Source organism: Eschrichtius robustus, chromosome 11 (genome assembly GCF_028021215.1).
Source record: "Eschrichtius robustus isolate mEscRob2 chromosome 11, mEscRob2.pri, whole genome shotgun sequence".
In the NCBI taxonomy this organism is placed as follows: domain Eukaryota; kingdom Metazoa; phylum Chordata; class Mammalia; order Artiodactyla; family Eschrichtiidae; genus Eschrichtius; species Eschrichtius robustus.
In genome coordinates this window covers 8557502-8579987 of record NC_090834.1, presented here as the reverse complement: position 1 = coordinate 8579987, position 22486 = coordinate 8557502, and the positions used below count along the sequence as shown (strand labels likewise).

The following is a 22486-nucleotide window of genomic DNA, read 5'->3' as shown; positions in this document are numbered from 1 at the left end:
TCCCTCCATCTCCTTCCCATCCCCCACATCTTCCTTAACATTGCAGATTCCTGCAAATATTCTTCAGAATCCCTTCAGCAGCCTGGTCCACTCTCCCCTGAGTGTACTTTCCTGCACCTGTCTCAGCTTAGTAGGTGGGGCTGGAAGCTTTGTGTGAGCTGTCCCTCTGCTGATGGGTCCTCACAGAGCATCAGTTTGGGGTTTTTGTTTGTTTGTTTGTTTGTTTGACAGACACAGTACACTGTGGACATACTGAGCCTTCTGTCAACTAAAACGTGCTGCTAAACGATGTCTCTCCTCTTCTACATTTATGTTATCGATTTTTTTTTTTGGCCGAAGTGTTGGAAGTGTTAAATTCCAACTTATTAGACAAGAATTAATCTTATTAGACTTAGCACGTTGGCAAAATCTGTAAAGATCGTTTGGATCCCGGTTTCATGTCACCCATAAGTTTGTTGAGCGTTTCTTCAGACATCCTCTAAATCACTGATAAAAATATTGAAGGAGAGAGTTGAGGAGAAAGCATGTGGCATCTCCTAGAAGCCCTCCTCCCTCTGACATCTCTCCTTTAATTGTCATCCTTTGGGTGTAGCATCCTAATACACACAATGGTCCACCAGACCACGTCGCTCCATGTTTTCCACGAGGATATCATGGGAGGTACCTTGCTGAGGTCATTTACACCATGTAAATGAAAATGTCTACCATTTTCCTGATCTGCCAGCTCAGTAATCATGTTAAACCCAGAACTGGGCTCCATTATAGCAGCCATTCACCCCAGTCACCCCGGTGCCTAGTACATGGCGGCGACTTGAGAAGTATTGGGAAAAATAATCAGTTGCATTGGTGAATGAAAGAAACTAGCCCAGATCAATGTGAAGATTAGAAGTATACTTAGTTTGTCTGATTCCACCTTATTTCTGTATTTTGAAAATTAGAACAGCATTTGTTTCTATTTTCTTCCTTATAGCACCTCTTTAATACTCATGAATCCTAAAAAGGACACCAGTTTGCTTACTGATGAAAAGGAGGAGCTTAGGAAAGTTGAGGGATTTGCTCAAAGTCAAAAAGCTATTAACAGGAGACAGCAAGAGTCAAGCATGGTACCTCGCTGGCCTCAAGGTACCATGATGCTCCGGCTAGCACTGAGTTTGGGAAAGTTCCCCCAGCTCAGCCAACAGTGACAAGGATATTTCTTCCGAACAAAAAATGATGGGGATACAGTATATTTCTTTTATAGTCTCCATCTTATTTACCATCCATCACTCATTAATTCATTCATTTAACAAATATTTGTTGAGCATTGACTAGTGCCAGGCTATTCTAGACCCTAGGAACACAACTGTTAACCAGCCCTCTTTGAGCTTACATTTGAGTTGGAGGTGGGAGAGAAAATAACTTAGCGAGTAGATATATAGTATCTGGTCATGATAAGGGCTATGAAATATATAGTCATAATAAGGGCTGTGAAATAAGGCAGAGTAAGGGGATAGCAGGGGCAGAGGGACTCTATTTTACTGTGAAGATGTGGCACGTGAACAGAGATCTAATGAAGAAAATGAGACAGCAAGTGTTTTGTGCTTGTATTCGTGGAAGTACAGTACTCTTTCTTCCAGAAAGCAGGGACCTAGATCATATGATGAACTTTCCAGCTATAAAATATACGATTCTTTCAAGGTGCGTTCACTCGTTTATTCCCTCATTCATTTTCTAAGCAAACACTAAGCATCCAGTTTGGGTGCTGGGGATGAAGGTGTGAACAAGGTATTAGCTCGGGAGGCAGACAAGGGTGTCAAGTCCAAGAACACAGTGGGTGAGAGCTGTCAGGCTCTGTGGGCCGGTTGGGGGAAAGCAATAGTTGAGGCATGTCACCACACGTGACATTTCAGGGATCGATTTAACTAAGGAAAATAAAATATAAAAGCATTAAGTTCTGTTATGATGGTTACCCAAAATTTTAAAGCCATTTAACCATTTTTTTAAACGAAATCTTATATGGAAAGTCCAATATACAATATATTTTTAAGAGGTGCTCTGATTGGCACAAACTTGGGGCCCCAGGGACACCTTCAGAAACATGTAACATAGGAGGAGAGCTACTACCCTAAATATTTGTTACAACTAAGAACAGAAATCTGTTCTTTGTCCACTACAACCTGCTTATCTTCAAGTGCCCAGGTAAACCAAATTTGCAGAACACTCAATTGTCAGTCAAAACCATTAAAAGTTACCTCTGGCTTGTGTTAAATGGGATAAACCTCTGCCCAGTTGAGAACTGACTCAGCTATTTTTTTCCTGCTCTCCAAAGTCATCAAATCAAACCCAACACTGCCCAGTTCAGCCCAAGTGACTCATAAGCACAATTTAAAGGGCTCATCATTCTGTTTTTTTCTGCTTCTGGCCAGAGGCCACTACCTTAATTTGCATTAAGAACCATCACTTTTGTTTTATTTTTCTACATCTTTATTGGAGTATAATTGCTTTACAATGTTGTGTTAGTTTCTGCTGTACAACAAAGTGAACCAGCTGAATGTATACATATATCCCCATATCCCCTCCCTCTCGAGCCTCCCTCCCACCCTCCCCATCTAGGCCCCTAGCCCCTCTAGGTCGCTTTTAAAGTGAGACCACTTCCACACCACCTGATTTTGGATGGTCCTAAATCGTTCCCCAGAATTTTCTCATTTGAGGAAACACCAGCTTTCTTCCCACTGCAGCATACGTATGAATGAACGCTCATTATACACTCACGCTTCTCTCGTACACGTTCTCTTATCCACACACACACCCCACGGGACGAGGTGGACCTCACAGTTCCAGCCGGGGAGCCAGCGGTCCTGGCCCTACTAACCCACGCCTCCTCTCTGTCTCTGCAGATGACGGCGACCGCTCAGGCCCCCTCTAAGGCCCAGGCTGTCCACATCTCCGCACCCTCGGCTGCTGCCAGCACACCTCTGCCCAGTGCCCCCATCGACCCCCAGGCCCAGCTGGAGGCTGACAAGCGAGCTGTGTACAGGTAGGAGACACTTCAGCCGGGCCACACGCAGGAGCCCCCAAGCGGCCTCAGGCCCAGCTCAGCCATGAGAGATGTGAGTGCAGGCCAGCAGGTGGGCTCATGGAAGCCAGTAGCCAGGGCCAGGTCCCTTCTGTCTGAAATCACTCCAGAGAGCCCTCAGCTGGCCATGCAGGGGTTGGCTCCCACTTCCTGGAATTGTCCAGGGAGGGAGATGGGGCCTGGGCTCTGTCCTCTAGGAGGGCCTCTTCCTCAGCCCAGCTGGGGAGATGAGCCCTGACGAGCATCAGAGCCCTTCACTCAGCAAACGGGCAGCTGCCTCAGGACTGTCCTGGCCCACGTGCCCCATTGTCGCCTTCATTCCAACACTCGCCATCCAGGACTCGGTTGTGAGCAAACTTTAGCACGCCTGGAAACCACTGGGAGCGCTCGTTAGAACACATATATCTGGACTCCGTGCTCAGAAATGCTGAATCAGTAGGTCAAGCTGTAGGAGGAGGATATGAATTTTTAACAAGCATTCCAGGCGACTCTAATGCAGCTGGTGCTTGGACCACACTGTGATTCATGGTAGTCTTTGGTTTTTAGCAATAGAGGTTGTACACGACTGTGTAGGTTCTGGCACCCGCCCCAAGATGGGCAGTTTGCTGAGAGCAGGCAGCTTGTCTCGTTTTACTCTGCATCAGCCCCTTGTACCCAGGGCTGGGCCCTGAATGTAGCAGAGGGTGGGAAGGGCTCAGGGAAATTCCGGTCTGTCTTGTGTACGTTGTTGGGGTGAAGATGCGGTCCTCTGAGGGCAGACCTGAACGAGGTCCCAGCAGGGATTTCAGTCATCCTTTATCCATGGGGAGCCCACATCACCAAGAAAAGATGCCCAAGTCAGCACTCAGTATTGAGGTTGGACCCTTGCTCACATTCGCTCGTGTGAGCACATACGTTCGCGTGCATCAGCAGTGGGGCCGACCCCTGGCTGAGCGTGCACTGCAGCGGGCGCTAACTCCAGTCACACGTGGACCGGCCCACCCAGCCCCGCCCATGACAGTGGCTTTATGGCAATGGTGGTAATTATTGCTGTTATTATCATTGTCACTGGCATTATTTTTAGTTACTCAGATGAGCTGAATGCCTCTATTGCCAACAGCTGGGAGTCCAAAGCAGTGGGCCCTGATCCCTAGATCCTGACACAAGGTCCTTCCCAGGCCTGGATAACACAGCTCCCGGGCCCCAGCCTGCCCGGCGCACAGGCCAGGTCCAGCTCCTGCGGGTAGAGACCTCTGCCTTGGGCCCCAAAGAATGCCGGAATCTGGTCACAGGACCTGTCAGAGACCCTGAGGAGGACCCCAGCTCCCCTGCCCCCAGCATGGGACCTGCACTCCTGTCCTCCCTTCACACTTGCCTTGAACCCTTGCTATTACTACGTGGAGATGTTGCGCTGGGCTCCAGGGGAAAGAGGTAAATCATAAAGGTTATGCATGGGCTCTTCCCTGCCTCTCCAGGAACAGAGACATAATGCAAACAAGAAACCAACACAGAGTAGTCAGAGCTTTGACAGAGAAGGCTCCACGGGGGAGGCAGTAGAGTTTGATCTTCAAGGCTGAGTAAGAGAGCTCAGCAGGAGGAGAAATGGGAGGGGCGGGAGCTTCCGGCAGAGGAGAGCCTGGTGTGTTCCCAGGACGGCCAGTGGCCAGAGCAGCTGGGCGTGGGAAGATGAGACTGCACAGGGCCTGTAGTCTCACCTTGTGCCTGGTGGGGGAACATAAGCAGGGAGCGAGAGTGGCCTGGCCTCTGAAAACTGCCCCGTGGTCTGATGACTTTGGGTACAGTCATCACACCCCATTTAAATCACTGCTGCTCCAAATGCGGTCCATGGGCCAGAAGCATCGTGTCCCCTGGGAGCTCATTGGAGACGCAGAATCTCAGGCCCCACTCGACCTGAGGATTCCCGATCTGCACTTTGACAAGATCCCAGGTGATTCATATTCTCACTGGAGACGGATTCCTGACACCTTCTCGGACCCCCAGGGGCAGGGACCTGTAGTGAGCACGGATCTTAGTCTAGAAAGACCCCAAAGTAGTGGCCTAACATAAAGTTTCTGGAAACCTAGGCTTGAGCCCTACCTCCTCCTTGTATTCGTCTCTCTGAGCATTGGTTTCAGGATAGAACCTAATCAGCGGTTCGGCAAGAATTACGAGACAGCCCATGTCAGCACCTGGCTCCATGTCTGGCACAAAGCAGACCGGTTCCCTTGTTCTGGCCAATGGGCTCCACATGCTCCATAGCCCTTCCCAAGATCCCAGGCTCAGACCCCACCCAGGCCCAGCCAGGAGGTGGGCCGTCTCCCCAAGGGGGCTGTCCACCATGATGTCACCTGAAGTACAAAGGCCCAGATCTTCCCTCAACCAACATGCCTCACCTCCACACCTGAGATTCACCCTCTCCCACGGGGCTGTCACCTCACAGCCCATGGCATTTGAGCAAATTATCTCTGCAGCTGTCTGACCATGAAGAAGAAATCCCAGGCTGGATGCCACCAACAGAACAGCCCAACAAGGCTGCCCGGCATCTCAGGACGACGGGGCAGAGGGACATCAGCACCCTTGCCCAGCTCCTTCTCCTGCAGCCCTGCTTGCCCCAGGGCCCCCAGGGTGTCTCCCGTGACCACCCCTCTCCCATTAGTGCCAGCCGCCCTCTCCACCGCCCTTGCGGGGTGAGGGGAGGCACTCCACCTCCCATAGGGTCGGGTAATTCTAATTAGATCTGCCTGCCTGGGGCGGCCTGGCTGCTCAAAGCAAATCGGGGAGTCGGCATCTCAGGTCCATAAATGTAACCAGCCCCTCTCCACGGGGATTAGTGCCCGCGCTGACTTTTGGGAGTCCCCGCCGAGGCCCCTCCCTGAACTACAGAAGAACAAAGGTGGGGGAGGGCCCTCCCTGGCCAGGCCCGCAGGGCGGCAGCGGGCAGTGCGACAAGAGGGAGGGAGCCTCCCCGTGCCCTGAGGTTGTATTTGTGTAGGAGGATGTGTTGATGAAATGTATTGGTTCCTTCTGATGTGGAAACTCTGCGTGTGGGGCGGGGGGAGGGGGGAAGGGGGGCCGAGTCTGTCTTTAATTGGATCATACCAGAGCATCATCTGGGCTAATCAGCAAGGCAACCGGGAGCTCCCGCTCAGATTAATGATTGCAGTCTAATGCGAGCAGACCCCATGATTGGATGCACATCGCGGGTAATTGTGTTTGTGGCCCAGGAGCAATGCTGAGAGGGGTCTGCCAGGGGGAGGCCCCCTGGAGCGGGGACCGCAGGCTTGGACCCAGCTCAGATCTCTCCTTCCCCAGGTCCACCTCACCCCTGGGGTTTTCCCCCTGAGAAGTTAAAATGTAGCTTGGACCACACCTCCCCACCTCTCCACCGGTGGGCTGCGGGCTGGATGGTGTTAGGTGGCCAGGAGCTTGGAGGTTAGGTTGCCAGCAGCACAGAGACGGGGCCAAGAGGGTGAGGTTGATCCAGCTTTCACTATCCCTCCTCCCCTTCAGTCTCCTTCGTTCCCCTTTGAAGTGAGTGGGTTCCCATGGAAACCGTGATGTCCTGGGGAGCAGAAGAGTGGCAGGAGCGGGGCCTGGCCAGGTGCCGTGGGGGAGGAGGGGGCTCTGCTGAGACGGCTCTGCGAACGCTGGGTTCCACCCCTGAGGCTGAAATACTGTCTGGGGACCCAGGAAATGGCCGGCCGGGCGCTGCAGAAGTTACCTGTTAGTGACGGGAAGTGCTGGCCTGGAGGCAGGAACAGCGAGAGAAGGGTGCGGACAGCTGTGCTTTGCTTCTCCAGGAAAAATGCCGGAGAATTGAGCTGCGAGTCAGGTGGGGAGGGTGAGGTGGCTGCAGGACCCTGTATTTCTCCTTTGTGGCGTTAACTCACAATTGAACGGATTGTGTTAATATTAGTTCTGTTTCCACCACTAGATCGTTACCTCCATGAAGTCAGGGTCTGTGTGTTTTCATTGATTTATCCCCAGCGCCTTACACAATACCTTAGACCCAGCAGCTTGGACGAGCATGTGCTAAATCAGGGCCTGTTGAGCGGATTCCTTAAATAGGCGAGGCAGGACCCGTCCATATTCCATGGTTCCAGGCTGGTGTGCTGGCTAACTGGCTCTGGGGGGAGAGGGGAGGGGAGAGCCCTCATGTAGCATCTGTCGGTTTCCGCGGTGTAACTGCATCCACCATGGCCCGTTTCAAGCTACCAGTGTGCTACTGAACAGAGGTGGGAAGAGATGCACACAGTTGGCTCTCTCCAGCCTCAAGCACAAACCCCTGCAGGTAGCCGACTTGCAGGTGCCCAGTTTTACCAGCACCTTTATAGCCGATTTTGTGGAATGCTTTAACTCATAGCATTAGCCACAATCCTACACTCCTTGGCCCTCACTGACCTGTCTGGCCCACTCCCTGGTTCTAAATTTGAAATGTTCCCGCTTAACGAATTAATGCTTAGAACCTGGCCCAGAATAAGCGCTATGTAAGTGTTTGCAATTGTGATTTCTCACCCGAACCCCAAGGCAGTGAATTTTCTCCTTCCTAGATTCTACCCAGCGCCGTCCAACTCTTAACATCTGCTTGAGCAAAGCCCCGATGCCTCCACGTTCTCCAGGTAGATTCCAAGGCTTTCCTGTTTCATCCGTTAATGAGTTCCTTCCCAGCAGCTCCAGAAACCCCACATCAAACCAGTCTTTAGTTTCTCAGCTGTCAGAGTCTCGACCTTTCTGTGTAGTGTTTGTAGTTCTTCCTGTCAGTCTCAGCTCTCTGTAAACTGCACTCAGAGCTTCTGCCCATGTGGGACCCAGCCCCAGACAGTTCAAGCTGAAGTCCACTTCTAGTTCAACGAAAGCAGTACACATTGCTAACCCCTTGTTTGTAATACATTTGCCCCTGTTGCATGCAGACTGGATCCCTCTAGAATCCACACTTGTTTAGGGAAAGATCAGAACGGGGCAGTGGGCAATGTTCAGATCGCTCCCTTGAGACTATCCCTCTAAAGGTCACTGAAGTTCAGGCTCAGTCCTAATGGTCCAATAGCTAGAGGGACAAAGGGCATAGAGCAGCCGTACTGAGCTGTGGGACAAGGTCTAAAAATAGATGTGGTGATAACCAGCTTGGTCACCTTGGGCAAGTTAGTCCCTCTGAATCTGTTTTCTCAACTGTAAAAAAGGAAATAGTCATAGCTAGACTAAAATGAGATGATATATGATAATATCTAACACACAGATCAGTGTTTGCTGCCTGGGTTGGGGTGGGATGGGGGTGTTTTAAACAAAGGGGCCAGCATGGTCCCCGTGGCCTTTTCAGCATGTGAGGCATCTGGTGCATTCAGGGAGGTGATATTCAGGCTGCAGAATAGGGCCTGTGGACCTCGATCGCCTGGGTTTCCATTCTGGCTCCGCCACTGGGCACTAAACCTTTCTGGGCCTCTGTTTCCTCATCTGTAAAATAGGACTGAAAATAGTGCCATCTCTTCATTAGGTTGGTCATGGGGATTAAATGAGATAATACCATGAAGTGCTGGATAAAGAATCTGGCATGTGGAGAGTACTCTGCAGCCGTTAGCTGCTATGAGATGTTTGAGGGAATGGAAGCAGGGGTTGGTCAGGCTAGAAGGTGAACGCTGAGGGGCGATCCAGCAAGAGGCAAGACAGGAAAGGGCTCCCAGCTGAGCGGTCCTGCACTGAGATTCAATTAAACATTTGCTGAGCTCTGCTACGCGTAAGCATCGAGGCAAGTTCCAAGAGGGGTTCTGAATTAAAAAGAATCAGCCCAGGGAGTGGCAAGAAGATAGGCATAGGAAGTAGCTATAATATAAAATTGGCACATCTTATGGGCTCAAAAAAGTATATGTGGAATTGACTGCAAGGTCTCTGGCCCACAGCGCAGTGTAGGAGAGTAGCACTGCTTTTCCCAAGGGAGGTGAAGCCCAAGGGAAATGAGAGCCAAGCGGCCTCTCCTGGGGCCGGGCTGGTGAATGGGGAGGCAGGAGCCCCCTGGGCTTGGGGCTGGGCGGAGGGGCTGGCTGGCTGCTGTGTGACTGTCCTCTTTAGCAGCTGCCTGGCCAGGACCCTGGGAACTGGCACTTCCTAATGAATTGTCTTTGAGGGAACTCTTCCACCTTGTGACCAAGGGGTGTTCTGTCTCCAGGGAGCTGACCCTGGGGCTTAACCCTGAGCCTTCCCTGGCATAGAGCTTGGTCATCCCTGGAACGTGCTGGGTGCGGTGGCCTGAGAAGGGTGTGGGAGAAGTTTAGCCATTCCAAGCAGAAGAGTCAGGACCAGATGCTTCCGGACTAGGTGCTGGGAGCAGATGTTCCAGGCTGCATTCTGAGCTGGGTTTTATGGGCTGGGGCTCCAGCAGACACTCCTTGCGTTTGGAAGCAGTTGGATTCACTGACATCTGAGAAAACATCTCAGCTGTTGACTACAGTCAGGGGAGCGATCCTGCTGGAGCCGTAATCTGAAAGTCAAACCGTGCTCAATTCTCCCCGGGCACCAGACAAAGCCTGTTCCCTGCCCTTCCTGCCAGCATCTCGAAGGCCCCCCGCCCCGGACCCAGCCTCTGCACGTGCCGCTGGCAGGCCCAGAGGCTGCGGCTGCCTGGCCCAGAGAGCAGGTGTGTTCAGAGGCAGCGGGTCCTGGTGCTTCCACAGCTCACCACCTGGCCGAGGCAGAGCTGAGAAGTCCAGGTACCCCACCAAGACAAGGCACACGGATAAGAGATCCAGGAGCCTGGAATCCCAATGACTTTTATCCCCACAAGGTTATGTTAGGATGAAAGGAGATGACCAATGCTAACAGCTGACAGTGCTTGGCACAGACAAGGCTTACAATGAATGGTGGCCACAGTTGTGAGGAGTTACTGCGACAAGTACCAGACTGGATCGGTCCCCCTTACTAGAGGGAAGACACCAGCCATTGGGCCTCCCGCTGGTGCGAATGGGGGGGGGGGGGGCGCGTCGGGTGGGAGGGGCGGGGAGCCAGCAAGCTGGGGCTTTGAGGGCTCACATGGCCCATGGCTTCTCACCAGGGCTGGACTAAGCCAGTCTAGCCCTTCTAAGCCCCACTCTCTGATTTTCCCGAGCACTGGGCCATTTTGCGGTCAAGTAGAAAGAACACAAGACTAAGACTTCAGCCTAAGTTCTGATTCTACCACTGAGCAACTCATTTAACCTCTTTGGATAAGCTTTCCCACAGGGTAGGCATAAGATGAAAATGAAAGATCTATAAAAACGTCAAAGCCTTCTCCAACACACAGAAGTATTATTATGAGAGAAGGTTCTTTTGGAAACCCGTTTGGTGAGGTAGAGACTGTCTTGTGCTGCACAGGTCCTGATGCTCAAAGGGTAAACGTGGCAGCTCAGTTCTGTGACCCCAGGACACATAGGACTCAAGGCCAGTGGAGAAAAAAAGGGGGAGGAGGATGAAGTGATTCTAATAATGGTTCAAAAACAGTACCTGGGAAAGGGGGAAGAGCACGAAATGTGGAGTTTGGATACCCAGATTTAAATCTCATCTCAGTCACTTATTAGCCTGATGTAATTATTTAACCACATGGCCCCTCAGTTTGCTAATCAGTAAAATGGGAATAATAAAAATATTGGGTGTTTCAGTGCAATAAGCACATGAAATGTAAGTTACAAAGTGCCACCAAATGTGTGTGGGTGTGTCACTGTCATTTTGCCATGACAAAATGGATGGAGCTCCCCTTCCCACACCAAACCTTCCCCCAGTGCTTTCTTGTTGGGGACTGGATAGAAACTGCCTCTCACTAGCTGCCTAACTGCAGGCAAGATACTTCTATTTTCTCTTCCTGAGTTACCTCCCCTTAAAATGAAGGGGCTGATCATGAAAAAGACAGGAGATAAGTGATAGTAAAGATGTGGAGAAGACGGAACTCTTGTGCACTGTTGTTGGGATTGTATATTGGTGCAGCCACTCTAGAATACAGTATGGAGGATCCTTAAAAAATTAAAAATAGAACTATCCTGCGATCCAGCAGTCCCACTTTGGGGATCCAAAGGAAATGGACACACTAACTCGAAAAGACATCTGCACCCCCATGTTCATAGCAGAATTTTTTATAATAGCCAAGGCACAGAAACAACCTAAATGTCCACTGATGGATGAATGGATAAAGAAGTTGTGGCATATATATATACAATGGGATATTATTCAGACATAAGGAAATCCTGCCATTTATGACAACATGGAGGGACCTTGAAAGCATTATGCTAAGTAAAATACATCTTAGAGGAAGACAAATTCTGTAGGATCTCACTTATATGTGGAATCTAAAAAGAAAACTTAGAGCAAAAGAGATTGGATTTGTGGTTATCAGAGGTGAAGTGTAGAAGGAGGGGGTAACGGAGGAGGGCAGTCAAAAGGTACAAACTTCCAGTTATAAAAGAAATAAGTACTAGGGATGTAATGTACAACACAGTGACTATAGCTAACACTGCTCTATCATATATAGGTAAGTTAAGAGAGTAAACACTAAGAGTTCTCATCACAAGGAGAAAAATTTTCTTTTCCTTTTTCTCTTTTTATTTTATCTGAGAAGATGGATGTTAGCTGAACCTATTGTGGTAATCATTTCATAGTATATGTAAATCAAACCATCATGCTACATGCCTTAAACTTATACAGTGATGCATGTCAATTATTTCTTAGTAAAACTGCGGAGAAAATGAAGGGGCTGGACATGAGATCCTACCAGGTCTCAAGTTTTAGGTTCTTTGTATTCTCACCCTTGTAGACCAGCCTTGACAACCAGTTTGTTGAGATTTCACATTTATTACTTTTTTTTAATGTGCCAGGAGGGAAGGGTGTGAGTGTGTGAGTGTGTGTGTGTGTGTGTGTGTGTGTGTGTGTGTGTGAAGGGATGGGGACAAAGCAGACTGTGGCCTCCCCTGAGTCCCACACTCACCAGGGCTGGACCTGTCCACCCACCTGGGGGAGGAGAGCTGGTTGGAGCCCAGGAACCCAGCAGATGCAATTCCAATTTAGCAACAAGAAGAAGTCCTCTCCAAGGCAACCCAGGCGAACACACCGCCCACTGGGCAGGACTAAAAATACACCCGCATGGTTTCAACGTCACACCTGAAGTAAAAATACATCCAACCAGGAGCTGCTGGCTTGGTCTCCCCCACCCCACTCTGCTCTCTCCATCTGGTGCCTTTGAGGGGAGGAGAGGAGGGCTGGCCGAGCGCTTCCTTCACACTTACTCCTCTGCCCCTGAGACCCTGCCAGCCTTCACCCCACACACCCAGCAGAGCCCAGAGGAGACGGGGCCCTTTGTAGTAACTGTGGCTAGAAGCTGCCAGATGGCTGTAGCTAACCTGGGTACCGCAGGGGAGTGGATTCCGAGCCCGAAAGAACTTCAGGCTTGTGTCTCAGAATCTCCACCTGCTGTCAGTGCTCGCTTCGTTCATTCATTTGTTCCCATTCATTGATCCTCTGCTCTGTGCCAGGCACTGTGCTTGACCCTTGGGAATTCAGAGGTAAGACGAGTTCGTGGACCAGAGAAGCTCCCCATGTAGTGAGGAAGACAGATCTGTGCACAAACAACTGTAGTCAATAGAATTTAATAATTGTCCTATGGGAAATAAAAATAAATTCTTACTGGCAGTGTTTTTTGGTTTCAAAACTGGGGTTCTGAGTTCTAGTAAGTTGTACTTTGCCTCTCCTCCTCCTCCTCTTTCTGTGCCTCTATTTGAATTGGCATGTGGGCTTGTTTCCCTGCCAAATGAGTCAGTAGAGATGGAATCATACATTTATTGGAGCGGATAGTGTCGATGTTGTTCTGAATAAAAAAAAGGTGCCCCCATGCCATTCCAGGGAAATGGAACAAGCATTAATTGACAGCTTACTAAGTACCAGGCACTCTACATGTTCCTTCATGTAACTCTTAACAATAACCTCTGTGGTAGGTGGCGTTATCCCTATTTTATAAAAGAGGAAACTGAGGCTCAGAGAAATTCAGTAACTTGCCCCGGAGTCACACAATTAATTATCTGTCTCCGAAGTCTATCCTTGTGTCAGACCACCCAGCCCACCGAAATTGTGAGTGAGGTCACGGTAGAGACCCCCCAAGCATGTCCTGTGGTGGTTCAGAAGAGGCACCGATTTCTCTTGCTGGAGAGACCAATCTTGGTAGAAAGGATGGCATTTTGAGCTGGATTCTGGAGATTATTAGGAGGGCCAGGGAGAGACATAGGAAGAGGCATCTCAGGTGGAAGGAAGAGCAGGAGCACAACAGCCCGGTTTGCCTGAGCTAGTGAAGCGGGTGGTGAAGGTGCAAGGGGCCTGGGGCCACCTGCTGTCTGTTCAACTACCATGTTCTCCACTGAGTCTATCCAGGAGAAATACTGAAAAGAAAGCTGAGGCCATACTGTGAAGCACCGTGGGTGTGCTCTGATGATGTTGACTCTATTTTATCAGCATCCAGGAGAGATTTCACTGTAGTTCTCAGAATGACTACTTGCAATGGGCCTTCTGGCCATGAAAAGATGCCCAGGAAAGGGGGAGGAGTCGTCCTGAAAGGTGCCTCCAGGGTATTGTCTCTGATTCTGTGATCTCAGTGATCTGACCTGGGGCACTAGAAATAAAGGGTTACAATGCCAGCCCCCCGGTAGGGTTTCCAGGGTGGTGGGCCTTTGACAACTTGAGACCTCCGCTGTGTGTGTCCGTGGAGACCAGGTTGGGTCGCTGCTTGCCCCCCTTCACCCCCACCTCATGGCCAGTGGCTAATGTCCTCTGCAGAGGTCTGACCCTGGCCAGGCTCTGGTCCCACTGCCTCATCACCAAAAACCTCCATCCAGAAATTTTCCTTTCCTACTATACATTCCCTCCTCTGGACCATCCACTCTCATCCCAGTTAGGAAGGGCCAAAGGCTCTGACACCCCACCCTGTCCCCATCGGAGGAAGCAGCCAAGCCTCAGGGGGTGGTGAGCGCTGACACTGGGCTGTGAAGGGAGGTACAGGACAGGCCTGGGGGCTCCAAGGTCAGTCACAGGGAGAGGCGGTGGACAACCCGGCAGGCTGCCACACACTTGGCTGGACCCATAATTAAGGTCTGCAGTTCTGGCCAAGGTCACAAAGGGAGGGATGGCTGAGAGGCTCAGAAGTGACAGAGTGGCATGACTGTGAATCACAAGGTTTATCACCCAGAAAGGGAGCTCAACACTAATGTCCCCCCACTGCGTGTGACTGTCATCGCCACCCCCCAACCCCAGTCTGTGGGGCTCTGTTTCTCTCTTCATATCTGTTCCCTGTTTCTTGTGTTCTTTGCATTATAGCCTCTCTGAAGCACTATTTAAAAAAAAAATTTTTTTTTAATTGAAGTATAGTTGACTTACAATGTTGTGTTACTTTCAGGTGTACAGCACAGTGATTAAGTTTTATATATATATATATATAAGTTTATATATATATATATATATATATATATATATGTTTTATATATTCTTTTTCAGATTCTTTTCCTTATAGGTTATTACAAAATATTATCTCCCTATGCTGTACTGTAGGTCCTTGTTTGTTATCTGTTGAAGCTCTATATTTTGGCATTCTTTCTTTTTCCTATCTCTGCTTCTCTGTTTATGGCCCTATGATCAGAAAGAAATGTTAAAAAAAAAGGTTTTTCTTAACCCAGGTTGTCCAAAGAGGAACAAAGGGAAGCAGAACAAAGTCCACTTGTCTTCTTTCGAGTCCTTTTAGCAAAAGGAAATGAGCTTCAGCCTTATAGGGGAACTTCCAGTTAGATACGAGTGTAAAAATTACCAAGGAAGTTATGGTCTCCATCCCAAGAGGTCTTCGAAAACGTTAGGGAAACCTACTGGGGCATCTGCAGTAAGCACATCTGTCTTGAAAGAGGGAGGAGTAAAATGGAAGGCCACCTGCCTGAGGGCGCTCTCAGAAGCCGCACCAGAAATGTGTGTGTGGGTGGGGGGATGAGGGGGGCCCGGATCGCTTTGCCCTCAAGAAGATCTGGGGCTTCAGCGAGGGGTCTCAGCCTCGCTGCTGCTGGAGAGAGGGTGACATTCACCTCTGCAAAGGGCTTCAGCCAAAATCCTGCCCTGTTTAGGCCCAGGCTCTTTGGGGTGTTCCCAGAGGCAGCCCTACGCACCCTGGCCCCAGACTGGGCATTTTAGGCCCGCAAATTTGGGTGATGCAGAAAACAACGAAGGCAGAAATGTCAGAAGTAATAACACCAAACGATAGCTTAAACCCCTGTAGAAATCAACACATCCGGTTTAATCACCTTCTTAAGCTAGCACAAGACTGCAATTCTGTGGAGAGGGGTTCTTTATTTCTCTGGATCGTTAACAAGAACTGCATATCTTGAGCTTGCTTTTGGCTCAGATGCTCCTGGGGAGAGGTGATGAGGGTGGGGCTGGGGGTGAGGACTCCGAAAAGAAAACAAGATATAATAAAATCTTATTTGAGGTCCTCTCTCGTCCCCCGCTCCTGGCGCTGTCCGCACTCGGGGCAGCCCCCCCTCCCAGCACCCAGGCAGAGGCACAGTGCTGAATGTGATAAATGAGGCCATTAGAGAAATTCATTTCTCTTTATTAGTCTGTGTCAGATCCTTTCTATTAGTGGCTGGAAACGACCTCTCTTCTGCAGTAAAATGGCATGCCAGTTCACTCCTTTTATTTGTTCTGCACCAACGAGGCTCAAACTCTCCCTGAATTAGTGCAGTGAGATTTACTTTCTCCAAATTTTGAACGGCTTAAGAGAGATTGGGGGGGAAAGTGGCAGGTGGGTCGGTGGTGGGATGACCTGGGAGATTGGGATTGACATATATACCCTAAGATGTATAAAATAGATAACTAATAAGAACCTGCTGTATAAAAAAATAAATAAAATAAAATTCAAAAAAATAAAAATAAAAAAAAGAGAGAGATTGGGGTGGAGGGGGCGGCCAGGTGGGAGGCGACACAGGGAAAAGCGTGAAGAAAGATCGGGGAGCGAGAAGGCGAGCTCTTCTGGAGGCCAGACGTCCTCAGCTCTCTGGAAATAAAGGCTAATGGCCATCTTTCACATCTCGTTCATCATCGTCCAGGCACTGGGGACCGAGTTTCCACGTTTCTGCTTCCGGTCTCTGAAGGGTACTGATCCACGGTGGGAGAGATCTGGACAGCGGGAAGAGGAACTCCTTAAAACCCATTTTCTAGTCGGACAGACTGAAGCTCAGGGGAGGTCAAGAATGACAGGACCAGTATCCCATGCATGACCGGAAATCCCCCTTCCCATCCCCTGCCTGGCTCAGACAAGGGCATTCATGTCCCAGGAGGGTAAAGTGCCCAGCCCTCCTGGTCCCTGCCCTAGTCACCCCACCCCACCCCAGGCCCTCAGTGGAGGCTGCTGAAAAGGACTCCTTGAAGGTGGCTTCCAGCCTCTTCCCCAGTCTTATGGGGTGATGTGGGAGGATAGCTTAAAATATAGGTCAACGCTTAGGCAGATGTAGGATGCGCAACTGGGGAAGGGGCTGGGAACTGGGCCGGGAACAGCCTTAAAGAAGGCCATAGCATCACTGCAGCCTCAGAACCCAGCTGAGTCACTGGGAAACTGAGCCTGTTTCTCAGGGGTGGTACAGAGCATCTCAGCAGTCCCCACACTTGAGGTAGCAGGTAGCGGTCAGGGTGATCGAGAGATGCAGGTGGATAGAGCACGGAAGCCACAGGCAGCCCTACCAACCCTGGCTGTGGTTCATACGAAAAGCTGTGGGTGAGCACAGATGTCATCCGAACTCCTGGGCTCAGGGCTCCAGGGATCAGGGTGGGTGGAATCAGAGGCAGGAGCCTGGGGAGGGTGGGGTATGACGGGAGGATTTGGGAACTGATAGTGCAGCTCAGGCAGGGAGGGGCTGGGGAGAGGGGCCTGGCAGCAACCAGGAGGCCTGTTCTGGGCTCCACGGGTCCTTGCTTAACTTGGGGGAGAGGATGGAAAGCACGTTTTCTTCTACTGAGAGATGGCAGAAGTCATAGAAAACACCCCCAGATATGCCCTCGTCTCACGCACGTGTGCGCGCACACACACGCACACACACAAACACACACACACACACACACACACACACACGGGAGATCTGACACCTGCAGGGGAGAGGTTTATAAAATGGACCAATGCTAGAGCTCTGCCTGGAAGGTGCATGCTGTCCCCCAGTGGAGGGGACAGTGCCTCCACCCCAGTCCCCAAAAGCCCAGTTCTGTGCGAGACCTCGGATCTGACTGCTGCTCACCTCTTCGACTTCATCTCCCTCCATTCGCCTACCTTGCTCCAGCCACAAGCGCCTGGATTTTGTTCCAGAAACATGCCAAGCTCATTTCTCTCTGAAGTGCTTTGCGTTTTCCCCTGCTCGGCATGCCCCTCCCTCAGACCTTTGCCTGACTGCCTCCTCGTCCTTCCAGGCTTAACTCAAATGTCACCTCCTCAGAGAGGCCCTCCCTGATCACTCTCCTCCCTGCAGAGGCCAGGACAGTGGCAGAGGAGCTCACCCTCCTCCCCCCAGCCCAACTCCAGGGCTGGTAGCTGGGAGACGCAGTCACCGGCAGCTCCCTCCTCCCCACCCCATATGCCACGCATGCTGTGTACACAAAACACGTGATGCTCACACACGCATTGCATACAGATAACACGTAGCCCTGCATACACACTGCATACAATAGAGGGCATAGGCACCCTGTATTCACAGCACACAAACTCTGCACCCCAGCTCCATACACACAACCCATATGTGCATAGTACCGCAGAGGCGTAACACTGTGTGTGCACACGCAATAAAAACACCTAGGACAACCCACTTACACAACACTCACACTTGCTCTCGTTGACAGCCTACATTCAACCCAGGTGCACACACGTGCACCGGCACACCCACACACCATCAGCAGCTGCCCACCCTGCCTCCAGCCGGTGAGGGAGGGACATGCAGTGACCGGCGGCCGCCGTGGGGATGGGGCAGGGGCTGCGCCCCCCACCACCTGGCACGATGCTGCGGATTATTAGTTCCTGGTAATTTAGTGCCCTTGTACAGAGTCGATTTGTGCCTTTCACTCCTAATTGATCTAGTGGCTGTTTAAATGGCAGCAGGCATCTGCTGAGAGTAGGAAGGTTCATAAGGCGCAATAATTCATAACACCGTCTGGAATTTGCCTTTCATGTCCCTCAGCTAAACCACTGCAGGCCTCTGCTTAAATCACAGCCATGAAGGCTTTCTTTGGTATTCCACTCAGGGCCAGGAGAATCTTGCATTAAACTGGGATCAGGTTAGATTAGACTATAATATGCTGCGGTATTAGTGGCTGCAAATGAAGACTTATACTGGAGTTTAACCCCTTCACCTGGTTTTCTCTTTGTCTTCAGCGGATGGCTGAGCGAACCCATTGTTTTCCCACCAGCTTCCTGAGGGGGCTGAATAGCTCTTCTAGCAATTTGGGGCTGCAGATGGGCTACCCTCAGATATTGACCCTTTTTTCCTCCATACTGTGACCCAGCCTGCAGCCTTGGAGCCCAGCTATTTACGCATCAGCTCCCAAAACAAGGGTCGGGGAGATAGTGTCTAGAGACAGCTTTGCTAAGCCACGCAGCTCATCTGTGGCAGGAATTCATCTCGTCTCAGCCCCCGCTGCCCCCGAGCTTGAGTAGAATGACCAGTAGGTATAGGTTTGAGTGTGGTTGGGTCTCAGCCCCTTCTGCCTTTCTGCCCAGAATTATTAGAATCCCAGGATGGGACAGGCTCACAGGGGTCCCCCATCAGCCTACAAACACTATGTAGGCTGAATATTCAGTCTTGCTCGGCATGTTTAATCATAGCGTGCTGGAGGGAAGAAGCATGATCTGTTTTCGTTTTCAGGACTTACTGTGCTTTCCAATATGGTAGCCACTAGCCACATGTTGCTATCTAAATTAAAATTAGTTAAAATTAGACAAAATAAAAAATTCAGTGTCCTAGACACAAGAGCCATACTTTATTTTTTTAATGGATCTTTATTGCAGTGTAATTGCTTCACAATACTGTGTTGGTCTCTGTTGTACAACAAAGTGAATCAGCTATACATATACATATATCCCCATATCTCCTCCCTCTTGCGTCTCCCTCCCACCCGCCCTCCCTATCCCACCCCTCTAGGTGGTCACAGAGCACCAAGCTGATCTCCCTGTGCTATGCGGCTGCTTCCCACTAGCTATCTATTTTACATTTGGTAGTGTATATATGTCCATGCCACTCTCTCACTTCGTCCCGGCTTACCCCTCCCCCACCACATCCTCAAGTCCATTCTCTATGTCTGCGTCTTTATTCCTGCCCTGCCACTAGGTTCATCAGTACCATTTTTTTCTTTTTTTTAAGATTCCATATGTTTGCGTTAGCATACGGTATTTGTTTTTCTCTTTCTGACTTACTTCACTCTGTATGACAGACTCTAGGTCCATCCACCATGGAGGTTCCTTAAAAAACTAAAAATAGAATTACCATATGACCCAGCAATCCCACTACTGGGCATATACCCTGAGAAAACCATAATTCAAAAACAGCCGTATTTTAAATGTCCATTGGCCTCATGAAGTTAGTGGCTACCATATTGGACAGCAGAGATTGTAGAATGTCTCCGTCACCTCAAGAAGTTCTGTTGGGCAGTGCTGGCTACAACGTCCCCATTGGCAGAAGCCTGGGGACCAGACCCAACATACATACTCTCTCCTCTCCCAGCACGCAGAGCTTACTCAAAAAGAAAGGAGCTAGATTTTGTGGTTCCAGGGCACTGAGGTGAGCAACCAGAGAGGGATGTGCCTTTGCTTTTTTGGGAACCATGGTGGGAGGGAGTGGGGCTCCAGAGTCCAGTGTCAATACCCATGTAAACACATGTGCACCTGCCGGGTGTGAAGACATAGCTGTTCACTCATGCTGCAGAGAAATGAGAACGAGATGCGCTTATATATGCAAATGGGGTCACACACCTAACACATATATATTCAACAAAGATTTATTAGGATCCACATGCCGCTGCTAGACTCTGGACAGACAGTGAGGAATAAGGTGGGCTTGCTTCTTGCCCTCATGTAGCTGAGAGTCTAGTGAGGGAGGCACGTGGTAAAGCAAACAACCCAGGGAGCCGTTGGCATAGGTTGAGGGGAGGGGCAGTCAGGGAACCTTCCCAGAGTGTGTGATGTCGAAGCCAAGACCCATAGAGTAGCCAGGTAAGCACTTCAGCTTACATCCATCCATCAAAGACCCATCACACACATGCGCACACTCACACTCACATATTCATCATTCACTGGTTCATTGTCAGTCACCGAATATTTATTAAGTGCCTGCTGTCAGCATCAGGGCAAGGTCCTAAGGATACAATGATCACTGAGACAAAGAGAGTCTTGGAGGAAAACACTGGACAAATAATGATGCAAATAATTGTTTAATTACAGTTGTGCTAAGTGTGTGATGATAGAAACGTGTAGGGAGGTGTTACACGTGTGACTGGGGTGTCTGACCTAAACTGAGTCGGCCAACAGATGCAGGACAGGTGGAGACCTCTGCCCACCACGTGTGAGGAGTACTCAGGTCCACACCCCTCCACGTACACTTGCAGACACACAGGTGCTGCCCTCGGCTGGCTCCACGCAGCCAAGGGTGGGTGTGTGACCAACCACGAATGTTCACATCCAGGACTTTTCTGGACACTTCCCATATTTCCTTCCCAGATTGACACTGAGCCAGAAACGGACACCTACTTCTGTGAAGGGTTATACCCAGCATCCCTCATCAAATATGTGTGCGGTTTATCTGGACCAAGAGAAAAGTTAGGCCCCTGGTGGGGAGGAACAGAAGCCTCTGAGGCCCCAGGAATCAGGAGACTGAATTCTCTGTGCCAGGGCGTGAAACGCTGCCGTCTAGGCTGACCATGGGGACTGGGGCCTTTCTCAGGGAGTGGGACCCTGGGAGAAGAAGTGACGGCAAAGTGGGAAGGGACCCTGGTGGCTTCTGAGCCCCGACGGCAGCAAGTCTCTGAGTGCGCATGTGTGAGCTCTTGATGTCCCCGCAGGCACCCTCTTTTCCCGCTCCTGACGCTGCTGTTTGAGAAATGTGAACAGGCCACCCAGGGCTCTGAGTGCATCACCTCCGCCAGCTTTGATGTGGACATCGAGAACTTTGTCCACCAGCAGGAACAGGAGCACAAACCCTTCTTCAGCGATGACCCAGAGCTGGACAATCTGGTAAAGACCCTCCAACCCCCGCCCTGGCTAGGGTCCTCCTCCCTTCTGATCCCCTCCAGATGCCCTAGAAGCGATCCTTTCATTCATGCATTCAACAAAGAAATTTGCATGCCCCCTGTGGGCAGGCACTAGGTGTACCCTTCTAGCGCCTGAGAACCTTAAACCAAGAGTTGCATGCAAAGGTGTCGCTGCCGAAGCTCTCCCCTCCTCTGCCGCTGCGACACCAGCATGACCGACAACCCCCCTGCAGCGAAGACGGGAGGAAGGGAGGGCCATAGCGCCCAGAATGTCTGGTGTAACTGTTCCAAGAGCTAGAGTCCTAGCACGCTGGTAAATCTGTCTTGGGCTGCCCAGAGAGGAGCTGGTGGCCATGTGCTACAGTGTGGAGGGTGAGGATGACAGGCACAGTCAAGCAGATCAGTGGGTAGGAAGACCGGAAACATAGTCACACTGAGAAGATCAGCAGATGTCCTGCCCATTTAGGGGGACGCAGTAGATCAGGCTCCCAAACCTCGCTTGTCATCCACATCATCACTACAGCTTTAAAAAGTACACGGTCCTGGGGCCCACCACCTGGAAACCGTGATTCAGTAAGTTTGGTGGGACCTGTGAGGGTACATTTTGAAAGGTTTCCCAGACAGCTGCAATCTTCAATAAGGCTTGGTAACCACTAGATTAGATGATACCTGAAATTCTCATCTAGCCCTGGGAATCCTGTTGAGAAAGAGAGCTGTAGAGAGGCTGCTCTGTTTGTTCATCATGACAGCGGTCATCGTGGGATTATTAACCACAGCTCTTGATTTTTCTGTGGGTGGATTACCCGGATGATGCACGGTGAATTTGGAAACTCTGAAAAACCCTCTTCCACAAATTGATTGATTACAGCACTGACCTCTTGCAGTCAGAGTTTAGTTAGTACCTACTCCCAAAAGGCAAGCAGAATTAGAAAAGCAAATGTGACTCCAAAAAGGAAGGAAGAAAAACACACATACACGGTGCACCGGCAGAACAGATTTAAATGACTTGGGTATTATTCTGTGTTGTGAATTATCCACCCCACTGCTTCTCTCAAGAGTTGATTATGCTACTTTATGGAGGCCAGAAGAGCTACCAGGAGAGCCCCCCAGCCTGGCCTGGAAATCTGTGAAGTGTTATGATGCGTTTAGAGGACAGAGGATAAGCACCTGACCGGGGTCAGGAGCGTTAGTGCAGGTTTCTGG

At 50.3% G+C, this 22486-nt stretch overlaps 1 protein-coding gene across 2 annotated transcripts in view; it reads left to right on the top strand.

The window, feature by feature from the left end:
* The window catches only part of PKNOX2 (PBX/knotted 1 homeobox 2), a 258230-nt gene that overhangs the window by 193385 nt on the left and 42359 nt on the right, over positions 1–22486 (top strand). For both annotated transcript variants that reach the window (XM_068555350.1, XM_068555349.1), the window contains 2 exons: positions 2877–3016; positions 21095–21266. In XM_068555350.1, the coding sequence (XP_068411451.1) occupies positions 2877–3016; positions 21095–21266 (312 nt within the window). The remainder of the gene's footprint in view (positions 1–2876; positions 3017–21094; positions 21267–22486) is intronic.